The sequence below is a fragment of the Gymnoscopelus braueri genome (assembly GCF_963280865.1).
Source record: "Gymnoscopelus braueri genome assembly, chromosome: 13".
NCBI classification, from domain to species: Eukaryota; Metazoa; Chordata; class Actinopteri; order Myctophiformes; family Myctophidae; genus Gymnoscopelus; species Gymnoscopelus braueri.
The window spans coordinates 27,861,859-27,881,967 of NC_137615.1; the positions used below are offsets into that span (position 1 = coordinate 27,861,859).

At 42.5% G+C, this 20,109-nt stretch overlaps 1 protein-coding gene across 1 annotated transcript; it reads left to right on the plus strand.

The window, feature by feature from the left end:
* Positions 1–852: 852 nt before the first annotated feature.
* On the plus strand, positions 853–13,391 carry tmem150b (transmembrane protein 150B; the record flags this gene model as incomplete). Its single annotated transcript, XM_080448238.1, has 8 exons — positions 853–917; positions 1,731–1,790; positions 2,814–2,881; positions 3,564–3,691; positions 4,168–4,345; positions 4,756–4,923; positions 12,699–12,875; positions 13,363–13,391. 8 exons carry the CDS (start codon positions 853–855, stop codon positions 13,389–13,391), a joined length of 873 nt encoding a protein of 290 aa, XP_080304364.1.
* Positions 13,392–20,109: the final 6,718 nt, after the last annotated feature.

Below are 20,109 nucleotides of genomic sequence, written 5' to 3' on the forward strand. Positions count from 1 at the left end.
AGAGGAAACCCAGTGTTTGTCCTTGATTGGTAGGAACTTGTGCAAGAGGTTGTTAAAAAAACAAAAACCCAGCTCAAGGTCTATCCCGTCAAAAAAAAAAGCTATGGGACATTACCGTAACAATGGTTTACCAATGGACCTAGAAAACCCCCTCAAAACAGTGACTGAATTGAGATTCTGAGCTCTTGGTTTTTGTTTACAGTCAGTAAGCTGTTGCTCCCTTCAAACCTACCAACCGTGCAGCATAAGGTCAAAGTGCAATGTTCTCTGCTGCCAAATTATGCTCTTCTACTAGTGTCATTGTGGTAATGTTCACATAGAGTGAGAAGGAAGGTTAAGAGAGAAGAGGCTTGTCAGCTTGAAGCAAACTTGATTCTCTCACCCTACTACCTGTAGCACACACGCCTCAGAACTCGGTGAGTAAATTGTCTTACTCTATACCTCTTTTTACTCTCTCTGCCTCTGTGTCACCATCTCAGTCTCTGTCTCATTTTTTTAAAATTATTTTTAAAGTCACAATCTCTGTCATTGCCGTTAAGTCTGAATTCTCGCTCTCCCTAGAGTTTATTATGTAGAATGTACTGTGTTGTCACATGTTATGTCACAAGTAACTTAGTAGTTCATTCACAAAACCTAATTTACTCTCATTCCATCTCTCTATTTTGTATATCTACCTTATTTGATCGTTAAGAGCTGTATATATTTCATTGAGAGTTGACAGAAAACATAATTTATTGTATGTCTAGTTGGACATGCAGTGTGTACGGTTCTGCAGGTCCTTCCATCGCTGTTGAGTAGTGGGTTTAGTGTCTGTCTCCCCCCAGGTGTACCAGCCAGGAGCTGAACTAGGCAATGTGGCTGTGGGTGTTGCTTCCCATCTGCTTTGCTGTCTTTGGGACAGTGGGTATATGGACTGTGTGAGTATATGACTTCCTGGTTATCTTGTAATCACTTAATGTTATAATGTAAATATTTGCTATGCCATATAGTTTGAGCAGAGCTGATGTGAAATATTCTCATGATTATGTTTCTCATGCAAGGGGCGTTAGCTTATCGGATAGGGCGTCAAAACCTGTGTGTCATTCCCTCTCTCTACCCTCAGCTTCCTGTCTGTCTAAAGTCTTGTATCGGAATAAAGCAAAATGGTGTAGTTATCTCCAGAAATTATACAGAAAACAAACCAAAACGTTGCTTGCTGGCCATGCTCTTAAAAGAAAACTCATTATCCAGTCCGTTTCCATTTCCAGGTGTGGCGTAGCCTCGGTACCCAGGCTTTTTTTCCCGGCTGAAAAATAGGTGTGGTGTGGTCCCAGAGCAGTCACACTATAATATACTGGACTAAAGAGAAAGACACAGCTGATTGGCTGGCTTTTCAAGGCTGACAGCCAATCAGCCAAGTTAGACAGCGGAGACTATACATGTAAAGCCATCACACAGTGTGAATTGAATTGAAATCCCAAGCGGTTAGATATTTGTAATAGGATATGTGTCAAGATTAAGGATACGCTGTGGTATCCCACACAGTCTTTACCTCCTTATAAAGATTCAAGATTATCTCCCTACTACATATTATGATGGAACCTTTATTGTCATGATGTACAGTAGGCTAAATGAACACAAGGGCAACAGAGTAGTTCACATGATGATTATAAACAGGAAGGCAACAATGACAAGTCATTTACTGTTTCACTTCAACTATGATATTAACCATTATTATTTCTTCCTTTTAGATATGGAATAGCTGTGTCGAATGGTTCAGTGAATCTAGCAGAAGGGTTCCCTTATATCAGGTTGGTGTCAGTTCCTTGTGACATGTACATGAGCTTAATGCTGTCCTGAGAAATTACACACTAAACCACTGAAACGCACGTGCTAGCCAATGCAGAAGAGCAAATGGAGAACTGACAGCACGCAACACTTCAGATGACCTGATTTGACCCATCTGCTCACCTTAAGCCTCACACTCAGTACCAAAATCATCACGTCAAAGCCACGCTGAAAAGCCATGCCCCTTGGGTCATGAAGACATTTAAAAATACCATTTGATAAAAATATCTATATATAATCAGTTCACTTGAACCCTAGCATCCCTGTTCTGAGAGAAACATTAGCCGAAAATAGCCGATCTACAAGCTCACAACGCATCACACTGTAAAGCGTTGTGAGCTTGTAGATCAGCAATTTTTGGTGAAGAGGTTTGGTGTAGAGGGAAAAAAGAGCAGACCATGTACAGAGCCAACGGTCAAGATTACTAAGTGTTGAGGGTTTAAGTGGTTACTATACTATACTGAATAAAAATAAAATGCTGGAAATGTACTTATTCATCCAAAGAGGCTGAAAATTACTGTATCAAACATAACTGTCATGAACAATGCAGAAATTCCTCCCTGACAGACTGCCCTCTCTCTTTAACACAGTTTTTATATTAAGTGATTTGGGGATTTTTTAAAGGGGAAAATGTCTTTATGATTATATTGATGTCAGACTTGGTCACCATGGTCTTGGAGGTGCATACAATACAGGTATCAGCAGCATTCAGTTGTGAGACGGATCGTACACAGTGATATCCTTTTGATCTTTTTTTGTGCACAGCGCAAAACGCGAAAAGCGTTGTGCACCACACATTGCAGATCATCTACAAGCTCACAGCTTGTAGATCGAAAGTGATGAAGTGACGTACTATGAGCTAGTATATCTGCTATTTTTGACTAGCCCAAGAAATCTAAAATAACACAGATGCTTTCCCAGTTTGAATGGGTTAAGCAGGTTTGTTATTCAACATTATTAATCATGACATTTCTTTCTCCCTCTAGCCAATGTGGTACTTTCACCCCACAGAGCTGTCTCTTTTCCCAGATCTGCAACATCTGTGCTGTTTTAGGTAATGGCAGACGACACACTTTTGTACAGTATATGTTTATGCTTTTTCTATATGCTTATACTATATATTTTATGTCTTCTTTCATAAAGCTTTTCCTCAACAAGTGGTCTGTCTCAGTGAGGTGATATGAGCTTGGAAAAGAATGTAACAAAACAAGTAGAACACACGGGCCGGTCCAGGACAAAATAAATATAATTGAAAAGGAAAATATTGTCTGCACATTGTAAAGAAGCTCCCAAAGTAGTTGACTGTATATGATGTTTTGGTGTTCATGCCTTCTTGAATGAATGAATGAATGAATGAATGAATAGTTTATTTCGGTGCTTTACCGTAACATGAATAGATACTACAGTTTAGTTCACAAATACAGAGGTGGCACCGAAAAGGTGTATGCTGAAGCCGGGGCTTATTATGCCTACCCTATTTGAAGAGTAACTTAGTTACAAAACAAAACAAAAAACTAACAATGTAAATCGTTTTCACATTCATATTACAGCACTATTATACAACAATTGTACTGAAATGATTCTTCCTTTCAAGAGCCTTTTGTATCTGGCGACCTCTACTCACTCTCTGTCTCTCTCTTGTTCTCTCTCTCTCTTTTGCTCTCTGTCTCTCTCTCTCTTTTGCTCTTTGTCTCTCTCTCTCTCTCTTTTGCTCTCTGTCTCTCTCTCTCCTTCAGCTTTGTGGATTGTGGTGATCAGGTTCCAACAGGTCAGAGACTATGGTTGCCATGGGAAAGCCAACATCACCAGCATCGTTCTGGGGTTCATCTCCGCCTTAGGAATCTCCATCATTGGAAACTTTCAGGTAACTCCTCATTGACATGCCTCTAGCCTCTCATCCTCCCGTCTCACACTGCCTTCTCCGTTTCCTCATTCACCCTTTCCTTTTCCACCTGTCTCCTGTAACCAATATGTGTATTAAACACAGCCCATGTGTCAATGTCAAAAGTCAAGGTCATTTGGACTATTCTTATCTCTCTATTGCTTTCATTTGCTGTACAAATGTAATGAAACTTCACATTAGTTTGGTACCTGCACAAGTCTGTGTTTCACCATTCTGAGCCCAAGGTCAGGGGTCGTTTCTCCCATCGTTGATGGGTGCATTCTGCACCCGTATGCGGTGCTCTTGTTTCGTGCATTCATTTCATTCATCTCACTTTCTCCATTCTACATCTCGTTCATTTACCGCCAGTCTCTCTTTGCTTCAGCACATTCAAATGAGCTATTTTCATTTCGCATTCCTGCTCTGTTTTCCCACCCATCCAATCTCTTTCCCTGCAGCAATCAGTCGTAATGGGAGCCCACCTTTTAGGAGCGTTCCTGGCCTTCTTCGTAGGCCTGGCCTACCTCTGGGTGCAGCTGTGGCTGACCTACCGGACCGAGGCATCTAAGGACAAACGCTGGGTGGGGCCTCCCAGGGCCATCTGCTGCACCCTATGTACCATTCTGGTCATCATCAGTATCCTCCCTACACTGCTTTTTATCATAGCAGCATCATCATCCAGTTCTAACAAGGAGACGCATTTATTTAGTTTATAGTGGATATAAGCATAATACTGTATTAGAATTTCCATTATCCTTTTAATTTCTCACCACCTCCTACCTGTATTTTGTCAGTGTGAAAAACGTTCAGTATATTTTTTACAACATGTAGTAACTTCTAAAAAGTTAGCTTCCACAGTTAATAGCTTGCTTTATTTGTGTTTTTTAAGCCTTTCATGGCTTATCTGTATGCAAGATACTAATAGTGTTAGAAGTGTTATTCTTGTTCTCGCTTTTAGAGATGCATACTATACTTTTTTCTTTTCTTCACTAGAGAGACATATTCAGTAAATACTCCTTTTGGTCCTTGACTGCCCTTTCCTTCAGTGGCTGTTCTTCACAACACAGGCTACAAGAGCGGGGCTGCAGTGTGTGAGTGGGCCCTGGTCATGCTGTTCTTCTTTCTGTTTGGTCTGTTTGCTGCTGAGTTCAGACACATCGACTGTCACCACCTCACAGTGCAGAAAGACGCCCTCAGCAGAACACCAGGCCAGCGTACAGTGGAAATGAATGGTTAGATTTCTGCATGGAGCTGAACACACGTACGCATACATTATGCACATGCTCACACAACTGCACATACAGTATATATACAGCATACTGTATACATCCAAACACAGATTCATGAACATACCAACGGCATGTGCATTGGTATGTGCATGCACGCACGTATGCACACACACACACACACAGACACAGACACAGACACACACACACACACACACACACACACACACACACACACACACACACACACACACACACACACACACACACACACACACACACACACACAATGTTACGTTTTCCATGACTGAACATTTCCAAAAAAATGAATTAGTAATTTTTCTAACTTTCAAAATTATTTAAACGTTACTGGTACTTTGGTTAAAGTCTCTGACGTAGATATGTCACTTTGTAAGAAAAACGCCATTGACATAGAGCAGAGCAAAGCTTGGGTGAAATGGTATTTGTACTTTTTACCTTTTGCTGAGCTTGCGTGTGAATGTGTGCAGAACCTATTTTACATTAACACATGAGAGATGGCCAGTAAAATCACTTTATATTGGGTGCTAAACATCTTGGCCTCTAGTTTGTCCACAGCACAATTGTTAGGCTTGGAAGTTTGACACACAGCAGCGGTACAGACGCTGTTCAGTGGCCTAATGAAAAGGAAAACCCACCACAGAACACTGGCTGTTATTACAATGTATTTCACCATTTTATCATTGGTCTATGCGCCCTATCCAGGTTCTCCAAATAAAGGGGAAGAGGACATAATTGTACGGTAGTTAGATTTGGCTGTCAATCAAACTTGCACGTTGTCAGGACTCAGGAGTATATTGCCGAGACGCCCACATTGGGACACTGACGGGAGATTTTGTTAGCGCCTACATGGAACTCAGAAAACACAGAGCTATAGGCCAAGTGTGGTAGTTTACTGTCCTTATAAACCAGAGGCCCTTACTGTATGTCTTGAGGCTTTATTGGTGCGGCCTCTTCATTTAAAATGTAATTTCTCTGCATGGAAATACCCCGTCAGTGGGATAGTCTGGAGTTTTTAATGTGGGTGTCAGCAAGATTACACTGACAATGTGCAAGTTTGACTAATGGTTTAGTGCTTATGAAAGCCATAACTAACTGGAAAATAATATGATGTACCATTTCCCCTTTATTTAGAGAACCACACAGACCTATAATACAGTAAAATGCAGTAACAGTGTTCTTGTGCCTAGCTGTCCCTGTTCCAGTCAAAGTAGCAATAGTCAAAGTATATGGCAAAAGATGTCATTGGTATTCTATGAATTATACTTTGATACATCCCCTTTAGAGATACTGACATGATTGCTCAAGTTTGAATGTTAATAGACATTTAACTTAGATGTGACTACTGTGTGAACAATTAAATGAATATGTACAATAGACATTAATGGCTTGTCATTTCTCTTCAGAAAATGGAGACTATCCGCAGAGCACACCTGTACGGGAAGCGAGTCTCATTTATTGATATGTCTGAGGAACAATGTTGGAAAAAATGTCATCTGTCAAAGGACACACTGTATGTGAAATGACAACGGACATAGGACCCTCCCTCCAGGATATTAAGAATATCTCACATTCTTTATCTGTCCCCGTAATGGTCACAAAAGCTCTTGCTTTTTACGCATCAGGTGTCAGGTGCACCGGTCATGCATAAATTGCAATTAAGCCTAGTTCTAACGTAACTATATCCTTGAGATTTCAACTAGTTTTTTTTTTTTATGTTTGAAGGAACATTAAAAAAAACAACTAGTTGCAGTATGTAGAGCTTAGTAAGTTGTTACTGTATATTTACACCCACTGACCTACAGGCACTGACCTACAGGTACTAGATGTTGGGGATCATCGCAACTTGGATCAAAATGTTGTTTGATAATAGTGCTATGTGGAGTGTGCAGTCTGTACTCCTTGTCAACACTAATAAACATATTCAACTAATATCTTAAAGTGGACATTTTATGCTGTTAAAAGAAGAAGAAGCTCTTCCTGCTGTGCGCCAAAAGCTTCACTATGCCTTCATTGAAAATTCAATATAGGAAAAGCTAGCAAAAAAACAGTATACAGACACAGCTATAATAACTGACCACAGTAAAGATTGTTAGGTGGCGTAATTGGACCAGATATGTTTTCAAGTCTTTCGATCATTACAGGTCTAACTCAGCACTCAAGTCATTCAAAAGTCAAGCCACAAGACCTGATTTAAGTCTTAAGTCTCTATATGTCCACGTACATTATTTCTTGCTCAAACACTTTACTACAAACAATTCGTTTTTTTTCTGTTTTTATTAGTGATGTGACAACACTATAAAAAGGAACCCCATGTGAAGACCACCACCATTCTGGACTGTATGGGGCACGAATTAGGATTGTTAACATTTCTGTGTGGTTGTGCTCGTTTGTCACATTTTGCACTGCCACTTGCATTCCAGCCAGTGCTGTCAGATCTTCTGAGAGAAATAAGCAACCAGGTCTATGAATCCAAGCCCAAAAGAGTTGACTAGGCCGCACTTTAAACCTGTCCATTGGCTATTTGAAAATAGCCGATCTACAAGCTCAAATTTCACAACGCGTCATGATGCAAGCTTGTAGATCTGCTATTTTCAAAACACAAAACACAAACCTGGTACGGGGGTCCCTGGCACAAAATATGTTCAGATGAGGGGTCCGCGGACAAATAATTTGGGGGTGTCCCGAAACACTGGTTTAAACAACATTTAGGAAGCAAGCCCAAATAAGCAACTACAAGCCCCCCAAAAACGCAACCCTCAACTCTACCAATATTTACAAGCAACTTTTCAGAAAAACAAGCCCAAAGTCGCTTATAATAAGCGGATATGGCAACACTGATTCCAATTTCCAGCCCTCACAGATCCCATCACCTTCACTAAGAATGATGACACTTGCATTCATTATATTTTATTCTCACAAATTAGCAAAATACTGAACCATGACCTGATCTAGATAAATTTGGTGCTATTTTGAACAATGCTTTATCTCTGCACATTCTACTTCAGCTCTGGATATGACTAATGTTAGTTAGACGTGCATAACTTTAATGCACGTCATAAATCATAAATTCAACAAATTTGTGTGTATCTGCACACATACATTTACAGTATATGTCCATGCATACAAAACAAATTAACAGTGAAGGGGAAGCTAAGTTCAATATGCCACTGTAGTCTGTTGAAACTGTTATTTTTGGAGGTTCCTTATAGTTGATGATGCTACTTTGACTTCTGAGTTTACACTGTTGTTTTATTATTGGACACAGAGCAGGGATTTTAGTTTTATTTAAAATCCTATCACACAAAGATTTGGCGGCCCCGCTGTAGTAACTCTGAGGACCCCCTAGGGGTCCTGGACACCCTGTTGAAGACCCCTGCTCTACACACAAACTTAGTAATGTATGTATGTAAAGCTGCTGCAACCCTAATGGGTGTAAGGGCATCTACAGTATAAAGGCCAATGTTTACAATGTGCACTGCCTGCATTACCTGATACTAACACATGATGGCACAATTTAACTGGCAATAAATCCACAGAGATGTTCCATGGTTGTTTTTGATCAAGTTATATATAATGTACAGTACATTGTAATATAATATTAATTGAACATAATCTATTCATATCATATACCTGTATGGTTTTGGTATAGTGTTCATTTGTAAAGCCTATGCTGATGGCTAGTGCAAGTATACCACATTAGCAAAAAAACTGCTCACAATGTCATGTGCTCAAATGTCCTGTATTATATGATCTCCTTTCTGTACCTTACGCTTCCTTGCTTTCCACTGTACTATCATGTAAAAGACCTCCCTTTCAAAAACATTGTTTTACCACTTTTTGTACAGTAGGCTACTTGTTTTCACAACATTTTTAAAAGCAACACATATTCCAGTCATACTTTCTTTTGAATGTACTGTCTTGAATGTATATTGACATACATAGACTACTCAATATGTGTACGTGGGATATCCTCACTAGTGTGAAGTGAGCCCATGGTTAGCACATAGTGAGCGAATACTAGGAAAAGTCTGTTCTTTGTCTCTGTCTCTCTCCACCTGTCAGCTGGCAAATACAATGGAGAGGAAGGGAGGATGGAGAACTGGTTCCGTCAGCATAGGAGAAAGAATTCCCATCATTTCAATAATATAATAGGTAGCCTAGTAGTAAGCCTACTGTTACGTAAAATGATTTCGCAGTATGTTTTCCAAAAAGTCTTGATGGGCACTGTGCAAAAATGAGCCTTAGAAGCAATGTACCATTCTTATCTAATGATTCCCTTATATCCACGCTTACTGATATGACCAGCAGGGGAGATATTGAGCAACATGAGCTGATAATTGCCATACCAATGGGAAAATGTAGCACCGATACCCTTGCCAGGGGATTTTTTGGAAGATGCTCTTAGCTTAGAGACAGATAATCTGCATTCAGGACAATTTGGCGGGGGTACTAGGTGGCTAAATAATGGAGCCCTTATACCAATGTTAACAATGGGAGTGGTCCAACTCTTGGCACCAACATTTATAGCCTATATATTCTCATGTAAAGTCTGTGTTTGTGGGCATCAGTGATACCCATTTGTTTTACAGGTTTTTTGTTTCCTAATTGTGTATATATTTTATTGATGTTAATAAAAATCTCTGGTATCCATAAACAGTGCCCACATGGGGATTGTGAAGGGAGAACTGGGGCCCTCCCTGTCCCCCTCAGTCCTAACAGCATTCTTTCACATACTCCACGCTGGGTGATCAGCAGTGTGTGTGTTGGGGGGGGCGAGGGGGGGGGGCACACAGGGATCAAACGGACAGCTTGGAATTCTATGGGAATTTTCTCAAGTGCTGTTTGCTACTAGTGCTGTGTTGCAGACAGCCAGCATATTATCTAGTATGTGTGGTTGGATAGACAAAGTTGTGTCTTAGGGCCCCTTAAAACATAGCATCAGCGCAGTGACATGAACTTGATGTCTCTTGATATGGTAATTGAGGATAGGCTACAGCGCAGACCTGCATGGTGTAGGTTACCATGTGATGGATTTATAACACGGCTTTCAGCCTATTAACGTGTCTGGCGTGCCAGATCAAGAACACCTCAAGTGGTTTACAACATTTGAAATCAATGAAATCACTTTGACGCAAAATGTTGAGTAAGTCCGATGAAATAGCACAATACTCTCAAATTACACAAACTCTGTTATAGAGGAATGTGGAAGGAACTCTTTGGCGCCAAAAGACCCCTGGGCCCCCGCTGTTTTCATTAGGGGAGAATAAAAGCCTCCTGATAAAGTAATAAAACTCATATAACTGCCAATAGCAATGTGCAAAGGCTGGGAGGCCCCTGAAGGTCTGGAAGGAAAGCTGGGATTTTGTGCCGGTGCAGCTTGACTACCATTCCTGCCAGCTACTAGGACACTCAATCGAAGCTTGAGGCAGATGCCAGGCGCCAGCAACCCATAGCAAGTCTACATAGAAATGGCAGAAATTACTTTAGCGCTTGCAGTATAGGATCATGTCAATGTTTTATCATTTATTTTGAACAGCACACGAAGAAAATTAGGAATGTGAAATGGAAATATGATATGCTGAAGAATACTATCAGGGTTGTAAATCTTGAAGTGGCACAAGTTGTCAATTTAGTTTAATTTATTTAAATGAGCTCATAATATAGTATTCCTTTTAGAACAAATTTCAACTCTCATCACAAGTAAAAAACGGCAAGTGTGCATGGCTCAGCGCAGTATAGACTCTCAGCGCCTCATCATGCTAATGCATTTTAGCCTAATGTGCATGCAGCGCTCCCAATGAAAATTTAAAACATCCACTGTGGCCTCAGGAAAAAAGCGTTTTGGTGGACACAGGGCCTTATGGTGAAGTTTTCTCATTTTAAGTAATATCCAAATAATTATCTTGCAAAATCAACTAATATTTTTGTCTAGATATGGACTAGTTTGTAAATAAGTGTTGTGTGTTGCTCTAACTTTAACTTTAATACTTTAATCTGCACTCAGAAGACCCAGACAAAGTCTACGTATGGTTTCACATGTTAATTATTGATTTTTCCACAGCAGCACCTCATGAGATCCTCGGCATGCACTTTCTTCTGACTTTATTTTTTTTAAAGTATGACGTTTTTTTGTGTGTCTTTTTATACTTTTTCTCCCTAATTTAGTCGTTATGCCAATTAATTCCTCCCCGCACACATTTGCGTTTTGTATCCTACTGACTCACCTGTCAGTGAGGAGCCACCACTGGGAGGACGTAGAGCCTTCGTCCTACTCCTCCCGCCGAACACTCCCTGCTGACAGGTGCCGCCCCAGCCTGTAGGAGTATGTGCAGTGACTTTTATCACCCTCCCTCCAGCACGGGCCAATTGTGTTCGTATAGACGCTCGACAAAGCCGGATGCACCGCAGTAGAATCGAACCCTCCGTGGTGGTAGGCACTGTGTCATCTGAGCACAAAGTATGACATTTTTATTTAATATATTGACCACATATTATTGAATGACGTTTCTTTGATCATGTAATATTGCAATTAACTGAAATATTCATATATTTCTTTCTTTCTTTCTTTCTTTCTTTCTTTCTTTCTTTCTTTCTTTCTTTCTTTCTTTCTTTCTTTCTTTCTTTCTTTTCTGGTGCCATGTCATACATACACATACACATACATGTGTATGTATGTAGCCTACAGTATATATATAATACACACACACACACACACACACACACACACACACACACACACACACACACACACACACACACACACACACACACACACACACACACACACACACACACACACACACACACATGGTGTGTGTGTGTGTGTGTGTATCATGATAAAATATTTATTTTCTTTCTATAGTAAGTAACCTTTGACAACAGTATAATTACCGCCTAGAACAGGGTTTGTCTGTATGTATTCCCCCTCAAACGTCACGAAAGAGAACCACCTCCGGCCATGAGCATGAAGCACTTTTGTTGAAATCAGGAGTAGACCTTCACCCCACTACAGTACATGCACACAAGAAAACAATATCAATTGTGTGTGTAGGAGGAACCACAAATTGAACCCGGGTGTGCCTGCAGTATTTTACCTCATGTCTCCCGGATCCCCCCACAATGACACTTTGTGACAAGACAGTATAGTACGACACTGTCTCTGGACAATGTCTAAAAAATAATCACATTAACCTTGGGGGGCTTGAATTCTTCAGATCAAAGTGCCAAATACACAGAACTGAGACCACAATACGCTCTAGTAAAAGCTCTCCCTCTTGAATATGGACCTCAAAAAGGTGGTGGTGGTGGTGGTGGTGGGGGGGGCTTGGGCTTACTACAGTGCAGGACTTCTGTGTTCTAGTTCTTTTCAAGCTTTCCTTGGCGACTTGGCTCCAAAAATTTGCATGAAAAACTTCAGCGGTCGAGTGTTGTTGCCACGAATGGCAGTTGCGCAGCACTGGCACAAGGGAGTTTAGCAATTAGTCACAGTCAGCTTCACAAAAAAGATTCTACTGCTCTACTATTGTGGCGCAGGAGAACGAGGTGTATGCAGTGGCTGCCTTGTTGCTCTTGACTTTGATTCAAAAAGAGGCCATAGCAGACGTGCTTTCTAGGCTCGCTGTAATCTCTCTAAACACCTGCCTGTGCTCCAGCCTCTCTTATCCCCAAACAGCTCTTGACGGGGAACAATAGACTTGCTTCCCTATCACACTGTTGAGCAGTCGCCCCGGAGTCCACTATCAGGGAGCAGAGGGCCAACCTTCTGCCCTTCGGTCCTGCAGCCGCGCCGCAGCCGTGCGACTCTTATCTTAAGACACCCAAAATCCTGTCCAAGTCCCTGTCGAAAAGGCCACATTATCTGCAAGAGAGAGTGAAGGGGCAAACCTTACGACTTCTTGGTAGACAGAGGACTGGGGACTTAAATGGCTGAGAGAGCGCAGCAGCAGAATAGGGGGACGAGGGGAGTGACGGGAGATGGAGGGAGAGAGAGAGAGAGCGTGAGATGGAAATGGAGATAGAGAACGACGGAAGCAGACAGAGGAGAGAGCATGTATTGTTGAGACAGGGACGGAGAGAGACCTGCAGACAGACAGACAATGAGAGAAAAGAGAGATAAATAGAGTGGCAGATACAGTAGAGACATGAGGGGGGAAAGAGTGGGCAACGCCAGCCATGATCTCACCCCCCCCTCTCTTCTCCTTGGCAGCTCCAGAAAGCTGCCCTTTCGATGAAAAATGCCAAGCGCACCACATTCCACCGCCACACAAAGGCGTGCCTCCCTCGTTCAGCTGCACGGGGCACAATCAGACAAGGAATAATGATATAATTAGTCTGGCTGGTGCAGACGCGGACCCCTCAGATGGTGTGTCGTGTTTGTGTTATCAGACAATGAAGAGAGACGGGACTTGATCTGAGGAGTGTGTGTGTGGGGGGTGCAGCTGCGGCACCCAGGAACAGACTGTCACGTTGGAGAATAAGGGCCCGATAGAGTGACCCTCTGTTTGTGGCCAAGCCTCGATCAGGGCTTGTATTGTCACTGTGTGTGTGTGTGTGTGTGTGTGTGTGTGTGTGTGTGTGTGTGTGTGTGTGTGTGTGTGTGTGTCTGTGTGTGTGTGTGTGTGTGTGTGTGTGTGTGTGTGTGTGTGTGTGTGTGTGTGTGTGTGTGTGTGTGTGTGTGTGGGGGGGGACTTTTTGGATGGCCCGGACGGCTCAATCTGAGGTGAAGAAGACAGTGTCTTAAAGGAATCTATGATCTGTGATCAACAGACAGATCCAATGGTCCGTTCATAATTCTGACATCCCATTATTCCGGCCAATTAGGCTATTGCGGTTAGGGTTAGGGATAGGGTTAGTTATAATGGGGCCAGTCGGACCAACGGGACATACTGTAATGACATGGCACCAGAAAAGCCAGACATACAACGCAATTAGATGCAGTGAAGACAAATATGCCCCATGCTATCATGCTATAGATACACGGACAGATATGACCCCACAGAGATATGGCGCCCATTCACAGATGCAAGCATGCAAACACAGTAAAATCTTCAGTGATAATTCAGTGTAAAAAGGGTCCAGATTGCACTGTGATGTAAAACTGTTAAATGTTAAAGGGCATGCATGGTCAGTTCATTTTTACACTCTCGGAGGTATTAACACTTGGAAATGTATTGTGCACACAGTCATATACATTGAAAGACTACATGACAGATAGGACCACCTCTGCCCTCTCGTCAAAGTCCGATCCGCACTCCCAGACGAGAATCGAGGCACTGTCCCTCTGACTTGGCCTCCACCCAACAATCTCCCATAGCACCATGGCCTTGGCTTTGGGTGTGTCTCCTCTCGCACGGGACGCCACAGAATAGACTATTGTTGAATCACACAAGGCAGGGGGTGGGGGGGGGGGTGCTGAGGGTGGAGGAGAAATTAGCTGGTAGCGAGTGAATATCACATGGACAGTGAAATGGCTCCTCGTCCTACTTGTGTGCATGTGCAGAAATACGGTCAATGACACAGACACAGATACTGTATGCCCACAAAGACAGAAACACAGAAAAATACACACACACACACACACACACACACACACTCACACTCACACTCACACTCACACTCACACTCACACTCACACTCACGCACACACACGCACACACACACACACACACACACACACACACACACACACACACACACACACACACACACACACACACACACACACATGGGTAAAGTGAACCCATAAGGGTAAACCTTTACACTCTCTGAGTGAAATTAACACTCTGGCTTTTCCGGTATATTTCCTCCTCCATCGCCAATGTTCGTCTGCTTCAATAAATCTAATATCTTGTTGACCTGATGCTACCTTTAGCACAGGTCTTAATGTCTCTGCTGTCGGGCAGAAACCAGCTAACTCCAAAATGTAAAATTTGGTGGAGTTAGCTGGTTTAGCAGAAAGTTTGAGGATCCAATGGAGTATACTTTTCATTGGTTCAATATTGTTTTTTTTTACCAACACACAGATGTAAAGGGTGTTCAATAGCACTGATTTATGGAAAAAAATGAAAAAGCGTCAAAATGGAGTTGGCTGGTTTCTGCCCGACAGCAACGAATTATGCTTAATTGATGCTCTGTCGTACAATGCTGTCCCATGTAATGTCAAAAATAGCAGATCTACAAGATCACAACATGTGGTCGTGTCACAACGTGTTGTGAGCTCATAGATCGGCTGTTTTTGGCACCATCGGCTCAGAATAAATCAGGATTTACTCTCCTCTTCTCACACACCAGGATAAAAATGATTTACAATTGATTTGTGGCATTTGTTGCGGCCTACATGGAGAGGCAGATGGGTGGAGTTTACCATAGGGGACAACAAAATGTGTACCGCAATGTTTAAACAAATACAGGAAAATATGTAAAGAATTCCAGTGTAAACTTCTGTGACTGACCAACCCCATCTGAACTATTGTATCACTAATCTATTATTAATCTATTATGCACAGACAAATCTATCAATTTAACTCTGAGAGAGTGTAAACATGGCTCCATTTTCACACTCTAGCCGTTATAACATTTAACAGTTTTTTACTGTGATGGAAAACTGTCAAATGTTATAAAGGGCATGCGTGGTCAGTAAAACCCCTCTGTGAGAAAACCAGTTACAAATTCTCCATAAAAAATGCATTGATTCATCTTTGACACTATCCCTTTCTCTCCCGCTCTCGCTCTTGCTCTCTATCTCTCTGCGTGCACACACACACACACACACACACACACACACACACACACACACACACACACACACACACACACACACACACACACACACACACACACACACACACACACACACACACACACACACACACACACACACACACACACACACACACACACACTCTCTCTCTCTCTCTCTCTCTCTCTCTCCCCTCTTCCCTTTCTCATGAATTCCTCTTTCTTCACTCGTCAGTGAGGCTTTGTTGTGACAAGCATCCAAACAGAAGCTGAATTCCACACTTCATCCTGGCTAAGACTGTAACATCTACTGTGTACACACACACACACACACACACACACACACACACACACACACACACACACACACACACACACACACACACACACACACACACACACACACACACACACACACACACACACACACACAATCTAAAGACAGAAAGAGCTGAAGAAACGGCAAAAAGTCTCTTTTTTATCTTGCTACTGATCTCATGTTCATTCCATCGCAATTTGCCACTGTTTTCTTAAAACGTTTAGCAAACAGTCATTAGCGCCAAACAGGCTCCAGTCATCATGTGTCTCCCAGATAGGATTACTCTGTTTGAACACAAGGGAAACAGATTCCCTCACAACACAGACGAACTGTAGTAAAAACGACCCCCATCATTTGCATCAATGGCACCCAGTAAAAGCCTCAGTGTTAATTTTAAGGGGGTGTAAGTGATATTATTTGTTAGAATAAGTGTTAAATAGCTCTATATTCTGATAGTAATCATGCTATAGACTGTTTGTTCAGTAACAGGGGTCTCCTTCTCTCCAGCTCTTCAGTAAACAGAACATGCATTTTTAAGTATACACATTTTATCCAATCAAGAAAGAGAACTCATGCATTAAACAAGTGAAATTGGAAGTGGTGAAACAAAATAAATTAGCAGACAAAATTGGAACTAGAACACTACAAAACTGAAACTGCTAAATTATCTTTGTGGAGTTCTCTCTCCTGATAAAATTGGTATCCTGACCTGAACCTTTATTTTCTGTTTTCTAAATGGAGAGATAGGGAGACCCTTGTTACTGAACAAATAATCTGAAGCAATGATTCTATCAAACTATAGAGTTTTAACTTTTTAAAATTAACAATGGGATTTTACTGTGCAGAATGCATTCTCATGTACCCTGCTGTTACAGGGTACATGAGAAATTTGGAGATGGTGAGAACCCAGTGTCTCTGTAGAAATGTCTGTCATTGCTGATGTTTCCCTGGTTTTAATAATTCTGTTTTTAGAAGTTGGCAACTATGCCTTGTGCTTTTGTCAATCCCCGGAGGCTTGCTATGCTTTGGTGCTTTGGAAAATCCTTGTCAGAGTAGAAATTCCCGGGGTCACATTTTTGAAATTTGTTTTACAACACAGTTAAACAAATCATTTGATGGCAGTGGAAAATATTAGCTTTGATATGCAGTTTTCATATGCATTCATCAAGAAACATATATTTTTCTGTTTGCTTTACACAGTAGGCTACATGGTGATTAAACATCTAATATTTTGTGCTTACACCAATAATGATGCTGAATATAAACCAATTCAATCAATGAACCAGTGCCACTCTGGTAATATAGTGTCTAAAAATTGCTCACTGTCCGTACCACACATATGCGCGCACACACACACACACACGCACGCACGCATGCACGCACGCGCACGCGCGCACACACACACACACACACACACACACTCACACTCACACTCACACTCACACTCACACTCACACTCACACTCACACACACACACACACACACACTTACTTCAAACCTCACTGACAGCCTCACAGGTGACATATATAGCGCATACCGATAACGTAACATCAACACGTCAGCTCCAAGGTCTGAGAGATTCTCCAAAATGTCCAGATTTCCCGCTCTCCATGCTAACCTTTGCATGACGTCAGACTTGCTGGCCCTGACCATTCTCTCTCTTCTCTCGAATGGCCTGACCTTTTCGGTCACGTTGGAAGTATTTGCAGTCGGGGCTTCGAGTGTATGGCCGGTGTGTCATAATGGAGAATACATGCATGGATTATGTAAGGACTGTGACATTTTGGGTGGGCTGTGACCTGCCCTGCTCCTTCTCTGCTTTGAGGATCACACAGACGTTAGCTCAGAAGGATGTGATGGAGAGGCGCCGTTTCTTAATTGATGTCTTGACGCGGGTCACAGAGTAGAGTAGACAATCTCTTTCAGAATGCTTCTATGCATCGTCGTAAAAAAACATCAAACGATGGTCCTCCTTAATGGTACACAATACTCTACTGTATGTGTCTCCATATGACATGTTGGTGATCCGTCATTATTCAAATCTGACAGAAACTATGGCAATGAGTTTTGAAAAATTCTCTGCATTTAGCCTATACAGAGCCTTTATCCAAAGCGCTTTAAATTCACCCATTCACACTCCAACGGCGGGGGGCAACCATGCAAACCACCAACCTGCTCGTCACCAGAAGTTAGGGGTTCAGTGTCTTTCTCAAGGACATTTCTTCACAATGCCAGAAGGAATACTACCTCCTGAACCGCCCAGAGTGACATTATCCAGAGTGACTGAAAAAGAATGATCAGGTAGAGGTTCAGTTCAGGAGTGGGCAGTAGACTCTCCTCTAGAGTCTTTCTTAATCAGCAGTGGGAGAACTGAGAGGTGGACAGCATAGAGTGCTACAGGGATTCCCACTGCAGAACTCCAAAGGAATTTTTGCATTGGATGTTGGATAAATTAATAGTATCTGTAGCAAACAAAGACTTATTGTCTCCGCCAGGCCGAAGGCATGGCAGAGACTATGTTTTGCACCCTGTCCGTCCCTGCGGTCGCTGCTGTGCACACACATTCCTCTGCCCCCAATTTTTCAGATCGGCCTGTTATAGGGCCGCCATGAGGCCAATTTTTGCAAAACAAAATGCAAAATGCCTCAAATCATGAACGCAGCGTCTGATTTCCGTGACATTTTGCACGCACATTCTCACTAGGCCGAGGAAGAAATGCCACCATTTTCACATTGGCCTGTTATATTGCCACCAGCAGGTCGATTTTTGCAAATCACATTTTTGGAACAAAATGCCTCAAATCATGAATGCAGCGTCTGATTGCTGTGAAAGGCCTAAGAGCAAATGGCACCCTTTTCACATTGGCCTATTATAGCGCCACCAGGAGGCCACAATAACCTAACTGACCTGGCGGAGACCTGTGCTCCGAAGAGCACTTTTTCTAGTATTAAAAATGTTTTGTTCAAGATCATCTGCACAAGTCGGCACACCACTGTTGGTGTGTGAATGTGTGTGTGTGAATGGGTGAATCATTGTAAAGTGCTTTGGATAAAGGCGCTATAGAAATGCAGACCATTGCTGCTGGGCATGGGTGGCTCTGTTTTTTGAGAGAATAATTTTAAGAGAGGACTATGGAGATGTGTCTAGTCTAGACTGAGATGCAATTATGGAGCAGTTTGTATGGTTAAAGTTAAAGTTAAAACAGTTATGTTAAAACAACATTATATTTCTATAATATCTGGCTGAGGAAGGCTCTATGACGGGAGTCTACCTCAGCCATTTCTTAACCATAACATGCAATCTAAATAATTTACCTCTATGGCAGGCTGTTCATTTGTTGCGCAGACAAAAAGTACTTAGCACCTCCCCAGTGATCTTAACCCAGCCACAGACCTGCGTGGACCAATCCGAATCCCAGCCTGGGCTGAGGTATGGGAAACCTGACCTTTTTTCCCCTCTCTCTCCTCTCTGGCTTGGCCTGCATTTTCATATTTCGTCGGTATTTCCGGATGGCTCCAACATTTGCAAAATAAAGGCCATCAGAGTAATCATTATAATGTTGAACAATAATAACTAAGGGAACTGAATGAAAGCCTGGAGAGGCTTGTTGACCTTTCTGAGCTAAACTGGGCCTGGCTTCTGTGAGCGCACTGCTGAGCCCATTGTGTTCCCAGACCTTATCATTGTGTTGCAGTTTCCTCTCCCTGTAGCGAGTGTGTGTGTGTGTGTGTGTGTGTGTGTGTGTGCGCGCGCGCGCGCGCGCGCGCGTGTGCGTGTGTCAGACTGTGTGTGTGTGTGTTTTGTTGTGTGTGAACTGTATGTCCTTGTATGTATGTGTGCATGACTGCATGTGTGTGTGTTTAATACACAGGACAGGCTTGGTACAAAGGCAGAGAGGCCCTAACGGTCACACTTACACTCATGCGTAACGGTCACACACAAGCCCCCCCTCCCCACACGCACGCACGCACGCACGCACGCACGCACGCACGCACGCACGCACGCACGCACGCACGCACGCACGCACGCACGCACGCACGCACGCACGCACGCACGCACGCACGCACGCACGCACG